General features: G+C 47.1%; 1 protein-coding gene across 3 annotated transcripts in view; it reads left to right on the forward strand.

Moving 5' to 3' along the window:
- The first annotated feature begins 305 nt into the window (after nt 1–305).
- LOC119433103 (ceramide phosphoethanolamine synthase) overlaps nt 306–19,576 on the forward strand; it is a 111,973-nt gene continuing 92,702 nt past the window's right edge. The window contains exon 1 of one of the 3 annotated variants that reach the window (XM_049658619.1): nt 306–510. In XM_049658619.1, the coding sequence (XP_049514576.1) occupies nt 318–510 (193 nt within the window). In that variant the 5' untranslated portion in view covers nt 306–317. Of the gene's footprint in view, nt 511–6,955; nt 7,144–19,576 lie in introns of those variants that run through there. The other 2 variants (XM_049658620.1, XM_037700247.2) reach the window with 2 other exon arrangements.

Raw genomic sequence — 19,576 nt, forward strand, 5'->3', positions numbered from 1 at the left:
GCCCGTGAAGCAAGCGCATTCTCATGTAAAATTAAAATGAGATGTAGTGCTATTGTCTACATAACTAGCGAAACTGTAGCAACTCCCGGAAGGCGAGTGCTAGTTTCAGTTTCAAGGATCATGCGCTGCTCCTAGCGCTTTCCGGACATCCTAAGTTATTATTTTATTATTTTTTGTTAGTTTTAAATCGGGCGAAGCTCGGGAAGTGGTTCTCTGCGTGCGTCCGTCGAGCTTGCCTCGGCTCACCCTTGCCACTCGCTCAGCGATATCACAAGTCAGATCGCGCTCGGTCACCTGCTTCGGTGTTCGTCCCAAGTATGAAGATGGGAAAGATAAGACAGATAATCTTGACCAAGCGTGCAAGAAACGGAAGACGCAGGAAACCAGGCCAACCAAGCATTAGACGAAGATGGCTAAGTCGCGACATCGCATGTCTTGTGTGGCTGTGTGGTGTTCCAACACCGGGATTTCCCGTTCCGCGAAGTTTTTCAGGTTTCCTAATGACCACGGGTAAGCACAAGTATTTCACTCTATTTTCCGAACGGGTGTTCATTTTGCATGAGTAAACCAGTTCTGTGCGAGCCTGAGTGGACTGACATAGGAGCAGTGTCGCTCGACTCATTCGTCATGACGGCAGCCCATCTGCTGCCCGTGAAACACTTGTAATGAAGGGCTTGAGTACGTGTTTGCCGGGCTATACATTTTTTCTTCACTCTTTACTTTGTTGACATGCACAGCTAAGGTTAAAAAGAAAGAAAGATACAGACATGGTGGTTAATAATTTTCGCATTGGTTTGGATCTTCTGGAATCTGTGTTCACTTGTTATGTACTAATTTCCGTTGTGAATGAAAATTTTTTTCTACACATTGATACTTTCGCGCTGCGCGGAGGTCAGTCTTGTTCCAGTACGAAACGTGTGAATGAAATGAAAACGTTCGACTTTTAATTGTGTTGAGTTTTGGCGGACTGAGAAATCTGCTGGCTTTAGTTGATCCACTTCACAACACAAAAGCAACGAAGTGATGGTGCCAGGAAGTTTTCTTTTGCTGTGATCTGCGGACTAGTTGAACCGTAGCACTAAGCTTCACCACAAGTTAGGAATTTCAAAGCGGCTACTTTCACGAAATGACGAAATGTAACATTTTAACAGCGAATATTGGTAGGTAACGACGGCTTGCTATATAAACATTTCTCATTTTAATTGCTTGGCGCTGGTGTGTACGAGCGATGCCCCAGTGATTTAAAAAACATGAATGGAAGCTAGCAAGGTAAACGCAGCAAAAAAAAAAAAAAAAAAAAAAAAAAAACCGCTTCCTAAACACTTCAGTGGGTTCTGCTTCGCGATTTGGCCAGTGTCGCTGCGTGGCCAACGGACCTGCAGGAGAGCACGAACATAGCCCGCTTGCATGCGAGGTGGGGAAGGAGGGCTTCCGAGGCAACCCTCCTACTCTACGTTGCGCGCCCTCTCCCTCTACCTTCTGAACTCATCAGTGACGTCATGGAGGCATTGTTTTGTTTGGGAATTATTTACAGTACAATATCCGGCAACCGCCAGTGGTGGAAGCGGCGCTGCCACCGCGTATCGGCTTTAGTATCAGCATGGGACCGAGTGTCTTAAGGGAGGTATAGGGAGTTTCCGCCCCCTGACTCTATAGTATGCTTGTTTTTTTTTTTGTTTTTTTTTTCATTTCAATAGCACGGCATGTAATTAAAATGTGTGTTATTGTTTGCTATTCCTGCAACACCGACACGCGTTCGAGAAGCGCAGTTCGTCTTCTTCGTCTGGGCGCCCGCGCGCATCGTCCAGAAGAAACACGCAATATGCATGTGTCAATATCAATTCGTTGATGGACATGTATTATAACTGTCTAACTGGTTTTTTTTTCCGCGCAGTGTGCCACGCGGCATAATATATTAACTACGCTCACATCTTCTTCGTGAAGACGTTGAAGGAGTGCCTTGTAGAACTTATTATTCATGACAAACTACGCGTATACACAATGACATTTTTATTTGAATCTGCTTGTCTGCTTTTATGTATCTTTCATGAACACCTCAATATTTCGTGGCGAAGTTAGTGCATCGCATATTTTTCGGGTAAATTTTTTTCGGGTAAGCTTTTTTCACCCCCCCCCCCCCCCCCCCCAAGAAGTTTTAGGAGAGTTCGGTTAAACCGTATAATTCTCCTCAATGTTACGGTATTTCGTAAAGGTTAAGACTAAATGAAGGTGTGACGAAACCAAAGAACGCTCTCCTCCTTGTGTGAGCAACTTGTGTATCATATTAGCACAAATAATCAAAGCTATAATATATGCTTTCTTTTCGCTTAATATTCAAGCGAAAGCCGGCGTATATATTCAGCGCCTGCCGGCCTCGCGTAAATGATAGCTTGTTGCTCGCTGGGTAGCCGTGTTCACATGCTCTAATGCCACAATGGCGCATCGCAGCGAATTTACCGCGCGTCGTATGTATGCAAATTGGCGGTGTGATATGCTTTCAGAACGGAACGTAGCGCTGACGCTGCTCCGCATTGCGAGCGGTGGCTGTGACGTCGAGAGGACGTTTTCGCGACTAAGGTACGTTCGAAGGCCCGGCAGGTCTATGACGGATGCCGAAACGCTCAAAATGCAAATGATAATGAGCGTCAGCTTATACAGCTTGGGATGAAATGAGCATGCAGCACCATACATTCGCGCATTTTCTTTCTTTCCTTTGTTCAAGTGCAGAGAACAAAGCAAAAGCAAGGTTTACAAGAACGTGTATATATGCATTTTTAATGCGTTAGCAGTAGGAGTGTCGAAGCGAAAAAGAAAATGTGTGTGTCTGAAGTGTGGAAAGCCGGTCACGTGGTAGAGGTATAGCTAGGGAGGATGGGAGAGCTTAACGAGCGTATATATATACAGGGTGTTTCAGCGAACACTTTCAAAAATTCTTAAAGGTTGCCTGTGGCAGATAGCACAATTCTAGTTCATGAGCTGGTCTACTCGAACAGGCGCACATTACTTGCACAAGAAATTGAAATGCATAATCGAATAATGAACAGAAATTCACTAATTCAGTTTTAAACTAATTACCTGATGGCCCATATTGCAATTTACAAATTGTAGCCGTGGAGTTCGCAAGGCAATTCACTTGGAACGAATTCTCGCGATGACACCAGTTTCCAGTTAGGTTCTTAACAAAACGTCGCTTTTTGCATTGAAGCACAAAATTAACTGGAACGCCAATGCATTTCTCCGCAAAGTTTGGGAATTAATATCTCGAAACTGGTGTCATCCTGCGAATTAATGTCCGCCTCTTCGAGTAGAGACCAGCTCATTAACTAGAATTGGTCTATCTGCCACAGGCAACCTTAAATAAATTTTGAAAGTGTTCGCTGAAACACCCTATATATATATATATATATATATATATATATATATATATATATATATATATATATATATATATATATATATATATATATATGCGATGCCTTTATTTCCGAGCAGCCGCCCGAGTCAGAGACGAAGCGCCGCACGAGACAAAATATGATGATGAGTCGTATGTACAAATGACGACGACGATATACACAAATAGCGCTCACAATATATTATATATATATTACTTCAAGGTAGCGGACTACTAGAGGTACAGTATACTAGAATGTTTTACAGTGGGCCGAGCGGAGGCGCATCTTATTGCGCGTCGCGTACCCGCCAAGGTCGATCCTGTACCCATCATGTACCCGCTTTGAAAGAAAGTAGCGGCGGCGCTGTCGTCGCCCGCACTTGAAGCGAGTGTGCGCCGCTTCTGCGTCTGCACGTTGTTTTTCGATGTCGTCGTCGCGGAACGTCGCTTCTTTCGCGCCTTTTTCTGCGTCAGTGTTTCTGATGCCGCCCAGCGGCGGTTAAACTACTGTTACGCGCCAGGCTGCGCAACTGGCTATGCAGCAACAGCCCAGGAGCGCAAGTTATCGCTTTTTAAGGCTCCGAAAGATGAACACCAAAGGCTTCCTCATATTGGCAAAGCCGTTAGCGCAATTAAATAAAGCCAGGGACGTGACAGAGACACAGAACAGCGCTATCCTTTGTCTCTGTCACGTCCCTGTCTTTTTTGAATTGCGCTAAAGGTTTTGCCAATATAAGGAAACCGTACCAACTAGCTCAAGAATCAGCCTTGTTGAACCAAAGGCTTGTTTGGCAGCGAAATCTCCACAGGCTTCACAAGCCGCTGTACCCTGATTGAGCTGTTTGTGAACTGCACTTCGAGCCGCATTTTATCTTGAGGCATTATGTCCACATGGTCAATGAAGCTGAAGTTACAATTCCGAGGGGTACCCCAACGCTTGCTACACTTTTATATTAAAGGGTAAACAAGTCTCACCCGCCGTGGTTCCTCAGTGGTTACGGTGTTGGGCTGTGAGCACGAGGTCGCGGGATCAAATCCCGGCCACCGCGGCCGCATTTCGATGGAGGCGAAATGCGGAAAACACCCGTGTACTTGGATTTAGGTGCACGTTAAAGAGCCCCAGGTGCTTCAAATTAATCCGGAGTCCACTGCGGCGTGTCTGAGAATCAGATGGTCGTTTTGGCACGTATAATCCCATATACTATTATTATTAAACAAGTCTCGTGATGCAGCGCGGAGAAAGTCGCACCAGCACTTGAAGCTTAGTCGCTTATGAGGGTAATTATACCAAGCCGTTGGACAGTGGTCGACTGAAAAGCGAGCATATTGTGTAAATAAAGGTGCATTGTTGTGCTATATCACAACTTTGCTGTTTATGAATTGTTCATAACTCTACCAGCATATACACGCAAAGTGCCTCGAGCGGCCAGTCGCGCGGCAATTTTGCATGTGTTCGCGGGCTTCTTTCACGCTCGAAAAAACACTCTTATGTAGCACGTATTGAGCACCAGAAACCTGTCTCGGGAGTTTTTCATGTTGCTCTTCAATTTTCTCATTGACACTTTTCATCTCATTGTAATATATTTGAGAAGTTGATTAATTAAGACTAATTATGTAATTAGGCGGAATGCAAAAAAATCTGGGTATCTTCAGGCGACGGCAAACAACATTACATTGTTTCTGTCCCGCTACGTGGCATCTGCATATTTTTAAATCTTGGTGCACGATAGTTCGGACACCCTGCATATTGCAGTCGGCTATCCAGCTCAGCCGCTCTCGAAAATCGCGGTAAGCGTTCGCAAATACTCATTTTACGGTTTGCACGTTCGTATAAAAAACAGTGTCGATAATAAGCCAGGCAAACTGCAACGAATACAACTGCGAAATGTGAAGTATTGCTGCTATGTCTCTCTATACCAGACGATTCCACAACTACAACACGCGCAAGCGACAGTATTTGAATGTTTCCATATGCATAACGAAGTGGCAAAGAATAAAAACCAGAAGCAAAAACATTTGTCGCTTGCTAGTCGTGCATTACTTCGTGGCGGTAAACTTCACCCGCCGAAAACGCCGGACGAAGTGGTTGTCGTAACAGCGCGACGGCCGAAAGCTGAATCGCTTTCAAGTGCGGCCGTCTACAGCGCCGCCGCATCTTTCTTCCCTTCGAGGGCCTCTCCAGCGGAAGTGGTCGCGCCACTAGGAGATATTTTAGTTCACTATACTATCTATGGTTGCCGCAAGGTCTGTCTGTCTGTCTTGGAGGAAAGGCACTTGAGTGAGAGGGGATTCTGTTCTTTCAGTTTGCAGACCTCGTAAAACTGCAACAATGTAGTCGTATATTCGCACACAGAGTACTTCAAGCATACCGTTTACGAATCTTCTCTTAAATCACACTCTTTATTATTTTCTGTTTGGTTTGAAGTATTGAGCTTTGAAATTCTGTACCAACTTCCAATAGAACTTTGTCTGCACCGTTCGACTCCAGCTGGCATATTCCCCTTAGTGGGAATGTGCCACAGTGACAATGATGAGATCATTATCATCATCATCATTCGGTTTTAGAACCCGTGCGTAATTATTCACGAAACCCACAAGAGTGTGCTGATTTACGCCGTGGAAAACGAAACTATAACTACACAACGCTACTTTCCGGAACACCGCATCATGGAAAAACTGGTACTAGATACTTCGACTCGTTCACGATGCTCAATGCGGTCTGTCCACTACAACCCCTCCCCGTTACTTTATCTATTTGCAAAGCGTCTTTCATTGTGATTTTCCTTATTCACAATATTAATTAATCTATTTTGCTAGACAGATTTCGAATGTCGATATACAAAGGAAGAAAGAAAGAAAGAAAGAAAGAAAGAAAGAAAGAAAGAAAGAAAGAAAGAAAGAAAGAAAGAAAGAAAGAAGGACCTGCTGCGGTAGTCCAGTGGTTAGGGCGTTGCGTCGCTAAAAAAGCGTTCACGTACTTAGATTTAGGTGAACTTTGGAGAATCCCAGTTTGTCAAATATAATCCGGAGTTCTCATTACGACGTGCCTCATATTCAGATCGTAGTTCTGGCTCGTCAAACCACAGTGTTTATTATTTTAAAGTAAGAAAGAAAGGCAGAATAAGGTCGCGCAATTTTTGTCGTCTGCTTGAGCAGCCGACACGAGTTGCGCTGTCCTTTACCGCCACCATTTGTCGATAACTTTAAGCTCATATCTCAGTGGCAGATTCCAAACTGTCACTGACACAAATTTGAGAAACACACTTTTATTTGCTATAAACTTTCTACGATAATTCAGGCAACAAAATTCTCGCATGATGCAAAGCTTCGCCTTTATAAACTAGCGCCCCTCGCGGCCACTTGTGCAACGAGCGCACAAATGGCCAGTGACTGTCATACGCGCGCAATTTTCGCAAAAAAGACACGCCAGCCACCGTTTTGAAAGAGAAGGGTGGGGGGGGAGTTGTGTATTGTGCCGCCATCTCTGGAGCCGTTGGCCAACTAATCCCGCCGCGCATGGTCAGTGATGCTTTGCCCGCGGAGTGTGCGGAGAAGCAGGCAGCACAGCCACCGCCAGCCGGGCCGTCGCGCTCTCTCCCTATGCAGCGGCTTGCATTCGCGATCGCGTGCGGACGCCTGGCTGACAGGTCGCTTCCATGTGATCCCGCCGCCGCCGCCACCCGATGGGTTACGAACGCCGCCGCACTCCGCCGGGTTCGCCGAGTCGCCGTGGAGCAGCGACTAGCATGACGGTAAGCGTTAAACGTAGCATGCTGGCCGCTTCACTTCATCTTTTTCCCCACACTTTTAGCTAGCAAACACGGAAGAAAAAGCGCGGTTCCGTCGGCTAAATAACAAAACGAGGCAAAACGACGCCGATTTCGCGTCGTAGTACTCGTCGACACGCTGATCGCGTTCGGCGGAGCGGGGGAATTCGGGAAGCGCAGGAAGCGTTTGTTGTTTTTGCGCTGTTTCTCGAGAGGCGCTCGGCGCGGCGGTTCGCTACAGCTGCCGCCTCCGACAGAGATGCTTGCGGCGTCGACAGCGTTTGGTGTACTGTGCTTTCGCAGCTGCGTCGTGCCTCTGCCGTGATTTGTTTTCTTTTTTTTTTCGGGCGTGAGTTGGTGTGGGACTGTTGACCGTCGGTTCGTGAAAGTGTTTGCTGCATCACTGCGCGGATCAGTGCGATACGGAGATTCCCGGCGCGCGGGAATTGCGGTAAGCGTCGCACTTTTGATTTCTACCGGTCATATCCCTACCCTCGCCCTTTCCCCAACCACTGAGTTACGCGCGGTGGAGTTTCAGAACACGCGTTGCATATGTATTTGACAGTTTGCGGCGCGCAGCCACAACGTGCTTCTGGGCTAAACGCGTTGAATGCTGTGATTTTGTAATTCGGTGTTGTGTTTCGGAGTTTCTCTTTGTTGACTTCTACTGAGAGTGCGCTCTCTTATGTTCGGTACCGCTGTGAGTACAAAACGCGCACGCTATTTTTAGAACGCGTAGCAGACGACGCGTTCCACTCGCTAAATGAGGAGTGGTTACAGATGCACTTGCCCGTTTTTCGTGCTTACAACTGCGAGATTTTGAAACATGTCGCTTTCGCGTGTCAATGAAACGAATCGCATTGTATATCTCTGCGCATAATTTAAATGACGCAATAATTTATTTTAAGCTCGGGTTACAGACAGAGTCAAGATGCATCGGACCAGCACCGTATGTGGTTCTTTGAACAGTGTGTTCATACCGTTAAACGTCAAGCAAAAAAGAGCTAGCTGACGAGGAAAGTTTGAAATTATGTTGGACAGCATGTCGGAATATAACCATTTGGGCCGGGATAATGTAATGATTACATTACATTGCCAGAACTTTTCGCGCTTCGTCAGTGGTCCAAGCGGCGTGTTCCGCCCACGTGATCACCCGGGTCGGCCGGCCGTGAACGGTGGACGATACGAAGTAAATAGAATGGAGTGAAAGGAATCGTTACATTCTGGAGTTTAGAATTTTGTGTGAAACAGGAAGGGAAACGTCACAGCCTTGTGTGTGTTGTGTGTTCACCTGTCAGCCAGGGTGGGAAGTATCGAAATTACATGTATCTTAGATACTATCTGAAGTTACTCTTTGGGTTATCTTGTATCTGTATCGTGATGCATTCAGCAAGACGTGTATCAGTATCTGTATTTTCGATACATCGTACGATGTATCGTACATGTTAAGATACAAGATACACCGATGCCAGTATCCACCAAGACACCCAGAGTCACTGAGCGCAGTTACAATTTATTCTGAGGCGACACTTTCATGCTAACTCATCTTTCTAGTAACCAAATACGATTGAGAAAGTCGACTGCTGTGCGGCACTAGTATTAGATAATGAATAAAGTTTTACTAATTAACTTTTTTAATTATACTTATACTCGTTAGGTATAATGTTCCAACCACAGAATGGAAGTCAAACCGGTGCTTGTAGTATTGCATTGTGCTTGAAACTTCGTGCTTAGAACCAGTTTCAAGATATACAGACTAAACATGTTAAGTCAAATGCATTGCTGATCTGGCTACAGTTTTACATACAGTACTTTACACAACGCAGGAACATATGTGGAACATCAACTCACATCTCTGCAGATTTTAAGTACTTTGATTGCGCTTTACGAGCGCCTGATCTATAGTCACTGGCACATACACTGTAAATTAATTTACGCCCCTAAAAGTTAAAAAATTGTCGCAGTTTCACCTGAAAGGCGAAGCATCAATTGCGATAGCAAATTGGTAGAGAGCTATACGGAGTAATGATATTAGCTTTATCAGCTGTATAAACTTGGACATGCAGCAGCACCGGCAACACGCAGAACTGTTGTCGACGCCGTCGGCGTTTTGCCCGCGTTCGTTCAAAATGCGTGCGGCGTTGGTGACTGTTGCCGGAGCCTCTGATATAAATAGGCACTTGGTGCCGCAGCTAAACGTCGCCTCCCTTCCCTACCCCATGGCCTCTCGCGCATCGGAAGAAGGCGCGTTTGCTCTACATATATGGTGATTGTAAAGGAGGAAAGAGACGATTACTTCTTCAGCCCTTAAGGGAGCACGGCGCTGAACGCGCGTTTGTTCTCCGCCGTGCGTTCGCTCCCCGTGAGAGCGCGCGCCCCTCGCGCCCTTTCACTCGCACATACAGCGTTCGGCGCGCGGCGACGATTTCATCTCCATTGACGTCATACGGAACCTCACGGCGACGGCGACGCCGACGGCAGAAATCTGCTTTTGAGTGTCCATATAATTGCTATCGCAATAAAAGGGTGTAAATGTGTCCATAACTCACACCATTTTTGAGTGTAAGAGTGTGAGCTTTTAGGGTGAATTTATGAAATTTAAAAAGGGTGAATTTACACCCTTTTTTCACTTTTAAGGGTGTTAATTATTTTACAGTGTGCCCGGCAGAGACGCCCCGCAGTAGAATTAAAAGCTGCGAACGGAATCGCTAAAAAAATTGTCAGTTTCACTCGAAGGCGAAGCATTGAAAGCGTTGCACTGAAGGCGTCTCAGAACGCCGGCGTGATGAGCGCGCCAGCGGCGTTGCAGATGTCGCATCCTTAATGGCGCACGAGATGATATACCGAAGGAAAACCGTCGGCATTTGTTTAGCGTCAAAGTAAATTATTACATAAATTTGGCTTGACGTTCACCACGGCGCAGATATGCACACAGCTGCTCAGCACGAACGCTGTAAAGTGTGTGCGCGCACAGAGCTGTTGCAGCGGATGCCAGATCGTTGCCATGGGGACGTAGTCTGCGACGAACTTCACTTTCGGCGACGGTATCGTCTGTCGGCTGTCAGGCGCGCGCTGATTGGCTGGTGGAGCAAAATCCGACGAGCTGATTGGCTGGTTGAGCGCTACGTCACGCGAAGGCGGTATATATAGAATCGACTGAGCGGAACGTGAACGCGCGTCCACTCGTTTTCGCCGCTTTTGGAACAAAGGCGGCGAAAACCTCTGGCCAGCCCATGCCAGAAGACCCTCTGGAGGTCTGCTAATTTTCTGCGCGCAGGCGTTGTCAATAGCAGAACAGCACGACAACGGCGATGGCGCAAGTGCGCCTCGAGCTTTAGTACAATTGCTATCGCAATAAAAGAGAGCCTCGATTCTGATCGCCGAAATCGCCCGCCGCTGTCGCACATCTTTCTCCACGTCCGCCTTCTGTTTGAAGTCACGTGACGCAAAAGAGACAGCTTGCCGTATTATTTCTCTGCTGCAGCACTGAGTTTGGTTAATTGTCCACCATTAGGAATCACATAGATAACGTGATTCAGTTTAGAACAGTTTGACGATTGTCACCATTAAGAGAGTTGCGTGAGAAGGTGTATACAACGGAAGTTATGGAACTTGGAGCCCTGCGGTCGCTCTGTATACTGTCGTCGTGCTAACTGCATGTATTATAGCTCCAGCCGTCTTTTGCTATTTGCCACCGCTGATTCATTTGTCTATTTCCTACGCTATATTTAAAGAAGAACAAAATTGTGTGAGCTGTACTAGTTAACTTCGTTAAGCACCAAAAATGTCGCTCTTATAATACTGTGTGAAGAGGTTCGGTAAAGTATGCTAAAGCGAAAGACGGGCACCAACGCTGCCTTGGAGTTCCCGCGCCAGATCGGCGTGACGTCATGGATTTTGAGCCCGCCTGCTCAGACGCTTTTAATTTTCTTTCAGCAAAAAACGGACTACATTGTGTTCTAAAAGCACGCCAGAGCTGGCCTTAGCAAGTTTCAAGAACATTTACTTGGCTAAAGTGGCGCAAATACTGAAAGACACTTTGAAACCCGTGACGTCACAGTGACGTACCGGCGCTGGGGTTTTCAGCGAGATATATATAAAAAAAGATGAGAACTCTTACCTTCATTTTCTATTCTAATGATCAACCTATTACCGATAGGTTGATCCGATATTACCGATAGGTTGATACGATATTTATCGATAGGTTGATATTACCGTGAAGACAGTTTTGAATAGACAGTTTTGAACAGACTTTATCAGTCTATAAACTAATTTAGTGTTTCTCGTTAGTATTCCCCTAAACTTCAGGGCATTCGACAGAGTAACTACACCATTATTCACCTCTGTGCGGGCACTTGGACATTAGAACAGAATCCCGGCCGCGGCGGCCCCATTTCGATTGAGGTGAAATGCAAAAACTCCCTTGTGCTTGCGTTGTAGTGCACGTTAAAGAACCCCAGGTGGTCAAAATTAATTTGGAGCCCTCCACTACGGCGTGCCTCATAATCAGAACTGGTTTTGGCACGTAAAACCCCAGAAAGAGAACATTAGAACAGAACACGCTCAAAAGTTTCAGTGCCATTGCCAGACGCTACGAATGAGTAGTCATGGGCAATTTTTCTCACTATATATGAAGTTCAGAGAATCATATACCCTCATGTGAGTTCGAACCGCAGTGCTGCAGCACTTTCAAGTATAATAAAACTTCTCTCTTTTGATTTCATTCTTTGGTGTTCGATATACAGTTCCACGATTGGCTTCCCCTCCATCATCCCATTATCCACTGCTGCTGTTTCCCGGTCTCGATCGGATTTTCTGCCGCCGTCGAAGCGTCCGTTTATGTAGTATTTGCTGGTTATAGTATCGCGGCACATTTGTACATTCCCTACACCGCGAGTGAATGTTTTTCAAATGTTACGGAGATTTCTTTCTCAACGAGAAAGATGAGTCTGTTGCCAAATGCGGGCGATCGCTGAGATAAATTCAGAAACGGACTGCTGAGTGCCATAGGAACACAGTGAAAGCATTCACAGATATCTTTGCGAGTGTATGGCATTCAATTGTGTATTATACCGTGGAACAAGAGTACGTTTCGGCGCATGGGCATTGCGTTCTCAAACGCGTCCCAGAACCGTCACCTCATGCTGCGGTGAAACGCGACACAGCGCCAACTCTGTGAGCACAGCATCTAAACCTTCAGACGCCGCAACGCCCTTAGCGGGGAAAGTCCGATTATACGAAAACGAGCAATAAAGGCTCCCCTCCGGGAGAAAAATGGTAAAAATTGGATGAATAGTCAAAACGATTAAATAAATTATGCGTTTGACGGCCTATGTTTGTGGTTGCGTTTGTTGTTTCGTTGCGCGATTGGCGGGGAGAACAGAGCCAGTGACTGGCGCATCTGTATAGCGGTGCAGTACAGATAGATGGTAATACTATCCGCCATGTCATTACACGCGCGCTGCTCTGCGTTGAGTCACATCTGGCGACATAGTTTCCGTGAGACGGAAGTCTGCGGGAACGCAAGTCCCGCTGAGAAACCACTTCTTCGTTAAAAAATGGGTTTTTCATGTTCGTGTCATCATCATCAAATGGGTTTTTAATCATCATCATCATCATCATCATCATCATCATCATCATCATCAGCCTATATTTATGTCCACTGCAGGACGAAGGCCTCTCTCTGCGATTTACAATTACCCCTGTCTTGCGCTAGCTGATTCCAACTTGGGCCTGCAAATTTCCTGACTTCATCACCCCACCTAGCTTTCTGCCGTCCTCGACTGCGCTTCCCTTCTCTTGGCACCCATTCTGTAACTGTAATGGTCCACCAGTTTTCTACCCTACGCATTACATGACCTGCTTAGCTCCATTTCGTTCTCTTAATGTCGACTAGAATATCGTGTAACATACCAGTGGGTAATAAGAGTCAATTTGAAAAGCGATCATGTTCCTCAGCCTTGTTCTGGTATCAGAGGACATGGGTATGTTTGAGGAGGAAAGTCGCAGCTTGGGATCGTGGGATAGCAATCTTCCATTGCGATGTACCCGCCGTGGTTGCTTAGTGGCTATGGCGTTGAGCTGCTAAGCGCGAGGTCGCGCGATCAAATACCGGCCACGCCGGCCGCATTTCGATGGGGGCGAAATGCGAAAACACCCGTTCGATTACTCAGATTATTCCGGAGTCTCCCACTACGGCGTGCCTCATAATCGCATCGTTGTGTTGGCACGCAAAACCCCACAATTTAAATAATGGCATTTGTCCAAATGCGCCTCTATTTTACTGTACATTCTTCCCACACGAACCTGTGTGGTGGGTCCACAAGGTATCGGGTTCGAGTCCCGGCTCCGGTGGTCACGATCGTTTGGGGGCAGAATGCAGCAGTACGTTTGTTTACTTGATATTCCTGTGCACGATTACCAGCTGGTGGAAATTAATCCGAGACACCAGGCCGAACGTCGTGATGACACATTCATAGCTGCAAAAGAATTTGGCAGCTGCAAATTTGAAAAAAAAAATAATAAAAAAAGCCGTTGAATATCGTGCGCTCTCACGTTAGAAAGTAAATGTGCTTAGATATTACTGTAAGTCGACATTATAGATGTATTGAAATTCTGGCCAGCATTGTACACTGTCTATATTGGCTGCTGAGAAGTCAGCTTCCAGCCCAAGTAATGGAACGCATCTGCAGTTCAGTTTATCGAAGTCTGGCGTTCGTGTTGTCTTTCTCTTCTCGTCCGTGTTTAATTGTGCGCTAGAACGATGTTTCATAACGCATCTGGAAGGCGTCTCTGCGACATGACGTTACCTCGCGTCGACAAGAAGAAGCTAAGAACATATTATACCGCTGTATTTTAACACTTTACGTGTGCGAACCTATGAAAAACACGACGTCGCTTACATGAAACGCATATGAAAGTGCTAATACGTTTTTCCTTTCCTATCAGCAGAGGACCTTCCCGTCAAGTTTCCAAGTCGGGGCCATCTTGTTTGGAGAGCAAAGTAGACTACATCGTTCTCAACTTCGATGCTTTTTTTCGCGAAGCTCTCTCTTGTACCGGCTTCGATCGTCAAAATGAGAGCGAGACTTGGAAGGTGACCGCTGTCCACTGAGCTGTCTAGCGTCTACAGCGAATATTGGAACACAGCCTATATTTGCGCGTTTTAATGTCGAGATTTAATGTTTAATTGTGGTAGGAATTATATGGACATTCCAGACGGGTTTTCGCCACCATCAGCGTCGGCGCAACCGTGATGTTCTGTATAAAGTCCGAGTGCGACGAGATTGCGCTCCGCGCGCAGTAAGCTGTGGGTGCTAGGGAAAGCGTGCGAGGGTGAGCCGAGAAGGATGGTGGCGTGATGTGCGCAGTCTTCCCGTACACCCAATGTTGGAGGTCGCGTGATCAAGCACGCGCAAAGGATGGGGGGAGGTGAGTGCGTGGTAACGCGATCAAGCGTGATGGGATGAGGGGGGGGGGCAGGTGAGCGTGCGTTTCCTCCTCTATCCCGGCCGCGGCTGTTCATCAGCGTGGCTGCGCGGCTGAGCGCATACGCGGCCCGCTTGGCGGGTGCGTAGGCTGCGAGAGAGAGAGTGAGAGAGATTGTCAGAGAAGTGTAAAGCCTGCTGACCGCACCGTAACTGTCCAGCGCGCGGCTGACACGTGAACATCGGTCTGCAGTGTAGGGAAGGAAGAGAAGTGGCGAAAGATGACAAAAATATAGGAGGGAAGGTTGTGGATGGAGCTGATAGCTCGACTGGTATAAAATGCTCTTCGAACGCTAAACGAGCTCATTAAAAACGCGGAAAGCGAGAAATCCCGATGTGCCCACTACCTCGCGTACATTATACATGGCGTCAAACCTGAACAGTCAACGAACTTGGCCAGGCTACCGTGTGCCTTATCTCGTATGCGGGCGGATCCACGCGTCCAGAAAAGGCATTGCATGCTGTGGGCGAATCGAGATGGCCGGCCACTTCATGCATGTGCGCTAAGGCGAAATGCAAAAACGCCTGTGTGCTTGCGTTGTAGTGCACGTTAAAGAACCCCAGGTGGTCAAAATTAATCCGGAGCCCTCCACTGCGGCGTGCCTCATAATCAGAATTAGTTTTGGCTCGTAAAACCCCAGAAAGAAAAAGAAGATGAAGAAGCGCTGTCTTCCCGCACGCCTATGGTGTTGGAGGTCGCGTGCTGCCCCAAGTCTCCAAGTTTCGGAGGCACATTGAAGTGAGAGGCAGCACGAAGCGTTATCGCCCCGCTACTGGCGGTCTTCACGCCATCGTTGTGACAGCGTATGTTCGCGTTCATGGAGTGCAGGTGTTCATGTTTGCCTGTGCGCGCGTGACACCTGCTTGTTAATTTAGTTAGCAAAGAAATGTTTACTGCAATTTAGACGGCCGATGACACTACGCAGTTTACTTCGTGCAGTTAACTAATACTTAATTTTCGCTGTCAATATTATGTTTCTCTGGCGAAACTGCGACCCCCCCCCCCCACTTTATCTTTTCTTTTATGTAGATGAGCACAGGTGAGGTTGCCGGCACTACACTGTGTGTCAACTCCATGCTGTATAAGCAGGTTGGCTGTGTCATATCGGGCGAGCTAGGCACCGACCGACCGATGCGACACCGCGGTGGGCTAGGCAAAAAACCCTTTCAGTGTCGGGTTTTTATTGCGATATCAATTATATGGACACTCCAAGCGCATTTCTACTGTCGCCGTCACCGTGATGTTTCGCATAAAGTCCAAACACGATAACATCGTCGCCGCGCGCCTTACGCTGTAGGTGCGAGTAAAAGCTTGCGAGGGTCAGCCGACGATCGCGGCTCAATTTCGCGCTCGCGAGGGAGGAAGGCGGGGCGGAAGCGCGCTGTCTTCCGTCGAGTGCGAGGCACGGGAGGGGGGGGGGAGGCGAGAGAGGGCGTTGTACCCCGGCGGCTGCTGCTTATACTGCGCGGCCGCGCGGGCGATGTATCTTGCAAGCGATCTGCGACGTGGATGAAGTGCGCGCCCGCGCGGGCCTCAACTTCCAAGAGGCAGCACGAAGGTCAATTCGCTCCTCGCTGTTGCAGCCGCGCTTCTTCACTCCAGCGTTTTCACGGGGCGTTTCCGCGGTCATCGAGCGAGATGTGTTCACGTTTACCTGTGCGCGCGTGACACCGTGCTTGTTAATCTGGTTAGTAAGCGAATGTTTGCAAGTTTATACGGCAGAGAAAGCTAATATCCTTACTTCGTATAGCTGTCTACCAATTTGCTATCGCAGTCGATGCTTCGCCCTTCGGGCGAAACTGCGACATTTTTTTTCGAAGGTGACGCACCCTCAGCGGTGGTCTTTTTTTACTCGGATATTATAAAACGGACACAATTGTTTATTTTTGGTTGTGCGCGAAATGAAAATTTGACACGGATAATGGCACAAGCTCTCTTGGGGTGGTCCCCGCATTCTTATCTGACAAAAAGAAATGTCAAAAAGAACACGGTAGGACAGAAACTCGGAAACGTACCGGTACGTCAGTGACGATGGAAGTGTAAAAAATGGAAAGTACGGGAAGATAGTAAGGTCAGGCTAAGAACGTATATATCCCAGCGGCGGCGGCCGCATTCCGATTCGGGGCTAAATGCAAAAACTCTCGTGTACTTTTCTTTAGGAGCACGTTAAAGAACTCCATGAGGTGAAAATTTATTCGGAGTCTTACATTGCGGCCTGCCTCGTAATCAGGCATCGTGGTTTTGGCTCGTATAAACACCACAGAATTTAATCATAATTTAAGGTTCGTGCTTCGTCCGCGTGTTTGTCAATATATATACAGAGGTTGCTTGTAGACCCATGTTACAAGACAGCAGCGTGCGCCGCGGCCGTTTACGGACGGCCTTTCATGTGCGACACATGTTCATTGTCAGCGTGCTCGCACTTGCACCATATAGTACATGCGGGACGGCGCCTGGCGCTGACGGCGTACTTGAAGACAGCCTCCCGCCAAAAAAACATCGAGACACGAACTGTCGTTAATGAAGGCACATATACACGTCGTGTGTGACGAGTTCCACTGTGATCGTTTCTTCGCTAACGAGATGAGCCGCTTTCTCCTTTTTTTTTTTTTTTGCCTTGCGCAGTTCCGTTATAACCCCGTCTCCTGCGGTTTCGTTCCGTGTATTCCGGGCTAATTGCGGCATTCCCGAGAGATAATTACCTCGTCATAAGGGAGTTGGAACAATCTTTACAGGCTTCTGCTAGCCTGCCACCGACGTCCACCCGTCCGCCCTTTAATTTCTTCCTCCCTTGATTGATCGATTCATCCTTGTTTTGTTTTTTTTCATGCTTCACTTATTTGCGGAAATCATACAATGTTAATATCCATTTCCGTGCGAGATACACGGGGCCAGAAAAGCGTGCGGAATTCTTGGGATGTAGATGGAACAATATTTGAGAAACACTTATGTCCAGTATAATGTGCGCCTCATGAGCTGCGTGTATCTTGAGGTAAACTCGTTGGTGATTCGAATATACTAAATTAAAAGAGCACGACATTATAAGACCACGTGCGACTAGGGAGTGCAGGCCACGGCCGGCCCCGTGTGTAGTCTGTACGATGAGGATGATGACTATGATGATGATTATTTAATGGCATTCCCTTTGAAACGGGGTGGTGACAAGTATAGTCACCTAGCCTACTTGATTTAGTCAGGTATGCTATGCGTGTTTTTTATCTAGCATTTTTGTATGCATCTCGACGACCGACGATGTAGGCCCCCTTCCGGCGTGTTTTCACAAGAATGTAGTGGTAGTGCCGAAGAAGGTTATGAAAACAACTTCTGATATGACAATCCCCACAGCTAGCCCCCAATGAAGGCCACTGGTGAGAGCATGAGCGAGTGTGTGTATTTATGCGCAGGAAATGCAATTGTGACAGCGGTAATAACACGTGCACTACACCAGGCTGCTTTTGGCTGTCGAAAGTGTGCTTTTGAAGGTTAAAAGCAGGGATGACGAAATTCGCTCGTAGTACACACATACAAACACCGCGGTGGCCGTGTTCTCGTTAGCATACAGATGCACGTACCTCGAATGCACGTACACAGTGAAAGTCGACGAGAAAGTGGTCGGCAGGGTGTCCCAACTATCATGACCAAGATTTAAAAATATGCAAATGCCACGTAGCTGGACAGGACCAAAGTAATGTTGTTTGACGTCGCTTGGAGATATATACTCAGATTATTTTTGCATCCCGCTTAAAGACATAATTAGTCTTAATTAATTAATCTACTTCTCAAATGTTGTAATTAGATGAAAAGTGTCAATGAGAAGATTGTAGAGCAACATGAGAAATTCCCGATACAGCTTTCTCTTGCTCAATACGTGCTACATAAAAGTGTTTTTACGAGCGTGAAAGAAGCCCGCAAATACATGCAAATTGCCGCATGGACGCTCGAGGCACTTTGCGTCTATTCGCCGGGGACGAAATTCAAATCGCTCGCGTGTACACCCTGCATTGGGTGTACGTTTTAAGGAACCATCGGTTGTCAAAATTAACCAGAAGTCCCCCGCTACGGAGTGCCTCAATCTGATTCGTGGGTCTCTGGCACGTAAGACCACAGAATTTGATTCAAAATTTTAATGCGAATCATTCTTGAGTTCAACCCAGCTTTCAGTAACGAGTATCTGGCCGGTATACCTGCCCGCTTTCGTGGGCCGATCCCAAAGGTAGTGCAGTCTAAGAAACAAATTTGCGTAGCTTGCACTGGAAGCGCAAGGTTAAGGAGACAGCGAAGCTGATGGGCACCTAGCTAGTCCTTGCTTTTGGGCTAGGCTAAGCACTACCAAGTCAACCCCAGAATTTTCCGGAATTTATTTATTTTTGATCGATTATCGATTAGCTATCGATTGGCTGACTAAGCTTAAGTAGTCCCATCCATGCTTAGCTAGACTTAGCCAGGCTCAGCTTCGCTAGTTGACAGGAGTATATGCCATTGCGCTTGGACCCTTTCTGCACTACCGTCAGGATCGGCCCACATTTTCTGTTCGCGGTTGACACATTACGCCCGGCTTAAATTTCAGCTCCGCTGTTAAAAATGTGCCAGCATGTGCCGCTCTTCATAGAACCGTCTATAAAGCGGACCTGACACATATATAGAGCGACTGCCCCGGGCTCAAACCTAGAGCGGAACTCCAACGCTTGTGGGACGCAGAAACAAATAACAAGCTTCATGTGATTAAGCCACAAATAGGTTTCTGGCCCTCCATAACGAAAACGCAACGAATTGACGTCTTGTTCTGCCGAATGCGTCTAGGGCACACATTTGGTACACATACTCACTGGCAACGAACCTCCACTGTTGTGGAAAGTGTGGTGAAATGCTCACCGTCTTCCACGTACTTGTCGAGTGTAAGAAAGCAGAAACCGAACGGAAAAAAGCACTT

Source organism: Dermacentor silvarum, chromosome 11 (assembly GCF_013339745.2).
Source record: "Dermacentor silvarum isolate Dsil-2018 chromosome 11, BIME_Dsil_1.4, whole genome shotgun sequence".
In the NCBI taxonomy this organism is placed as follows: Eukaryota; Metazoa; Arthropoda; class Arachnida; order Ixodida; family Ixodidae; genus Dermacentor; species Dermacentor silvarum.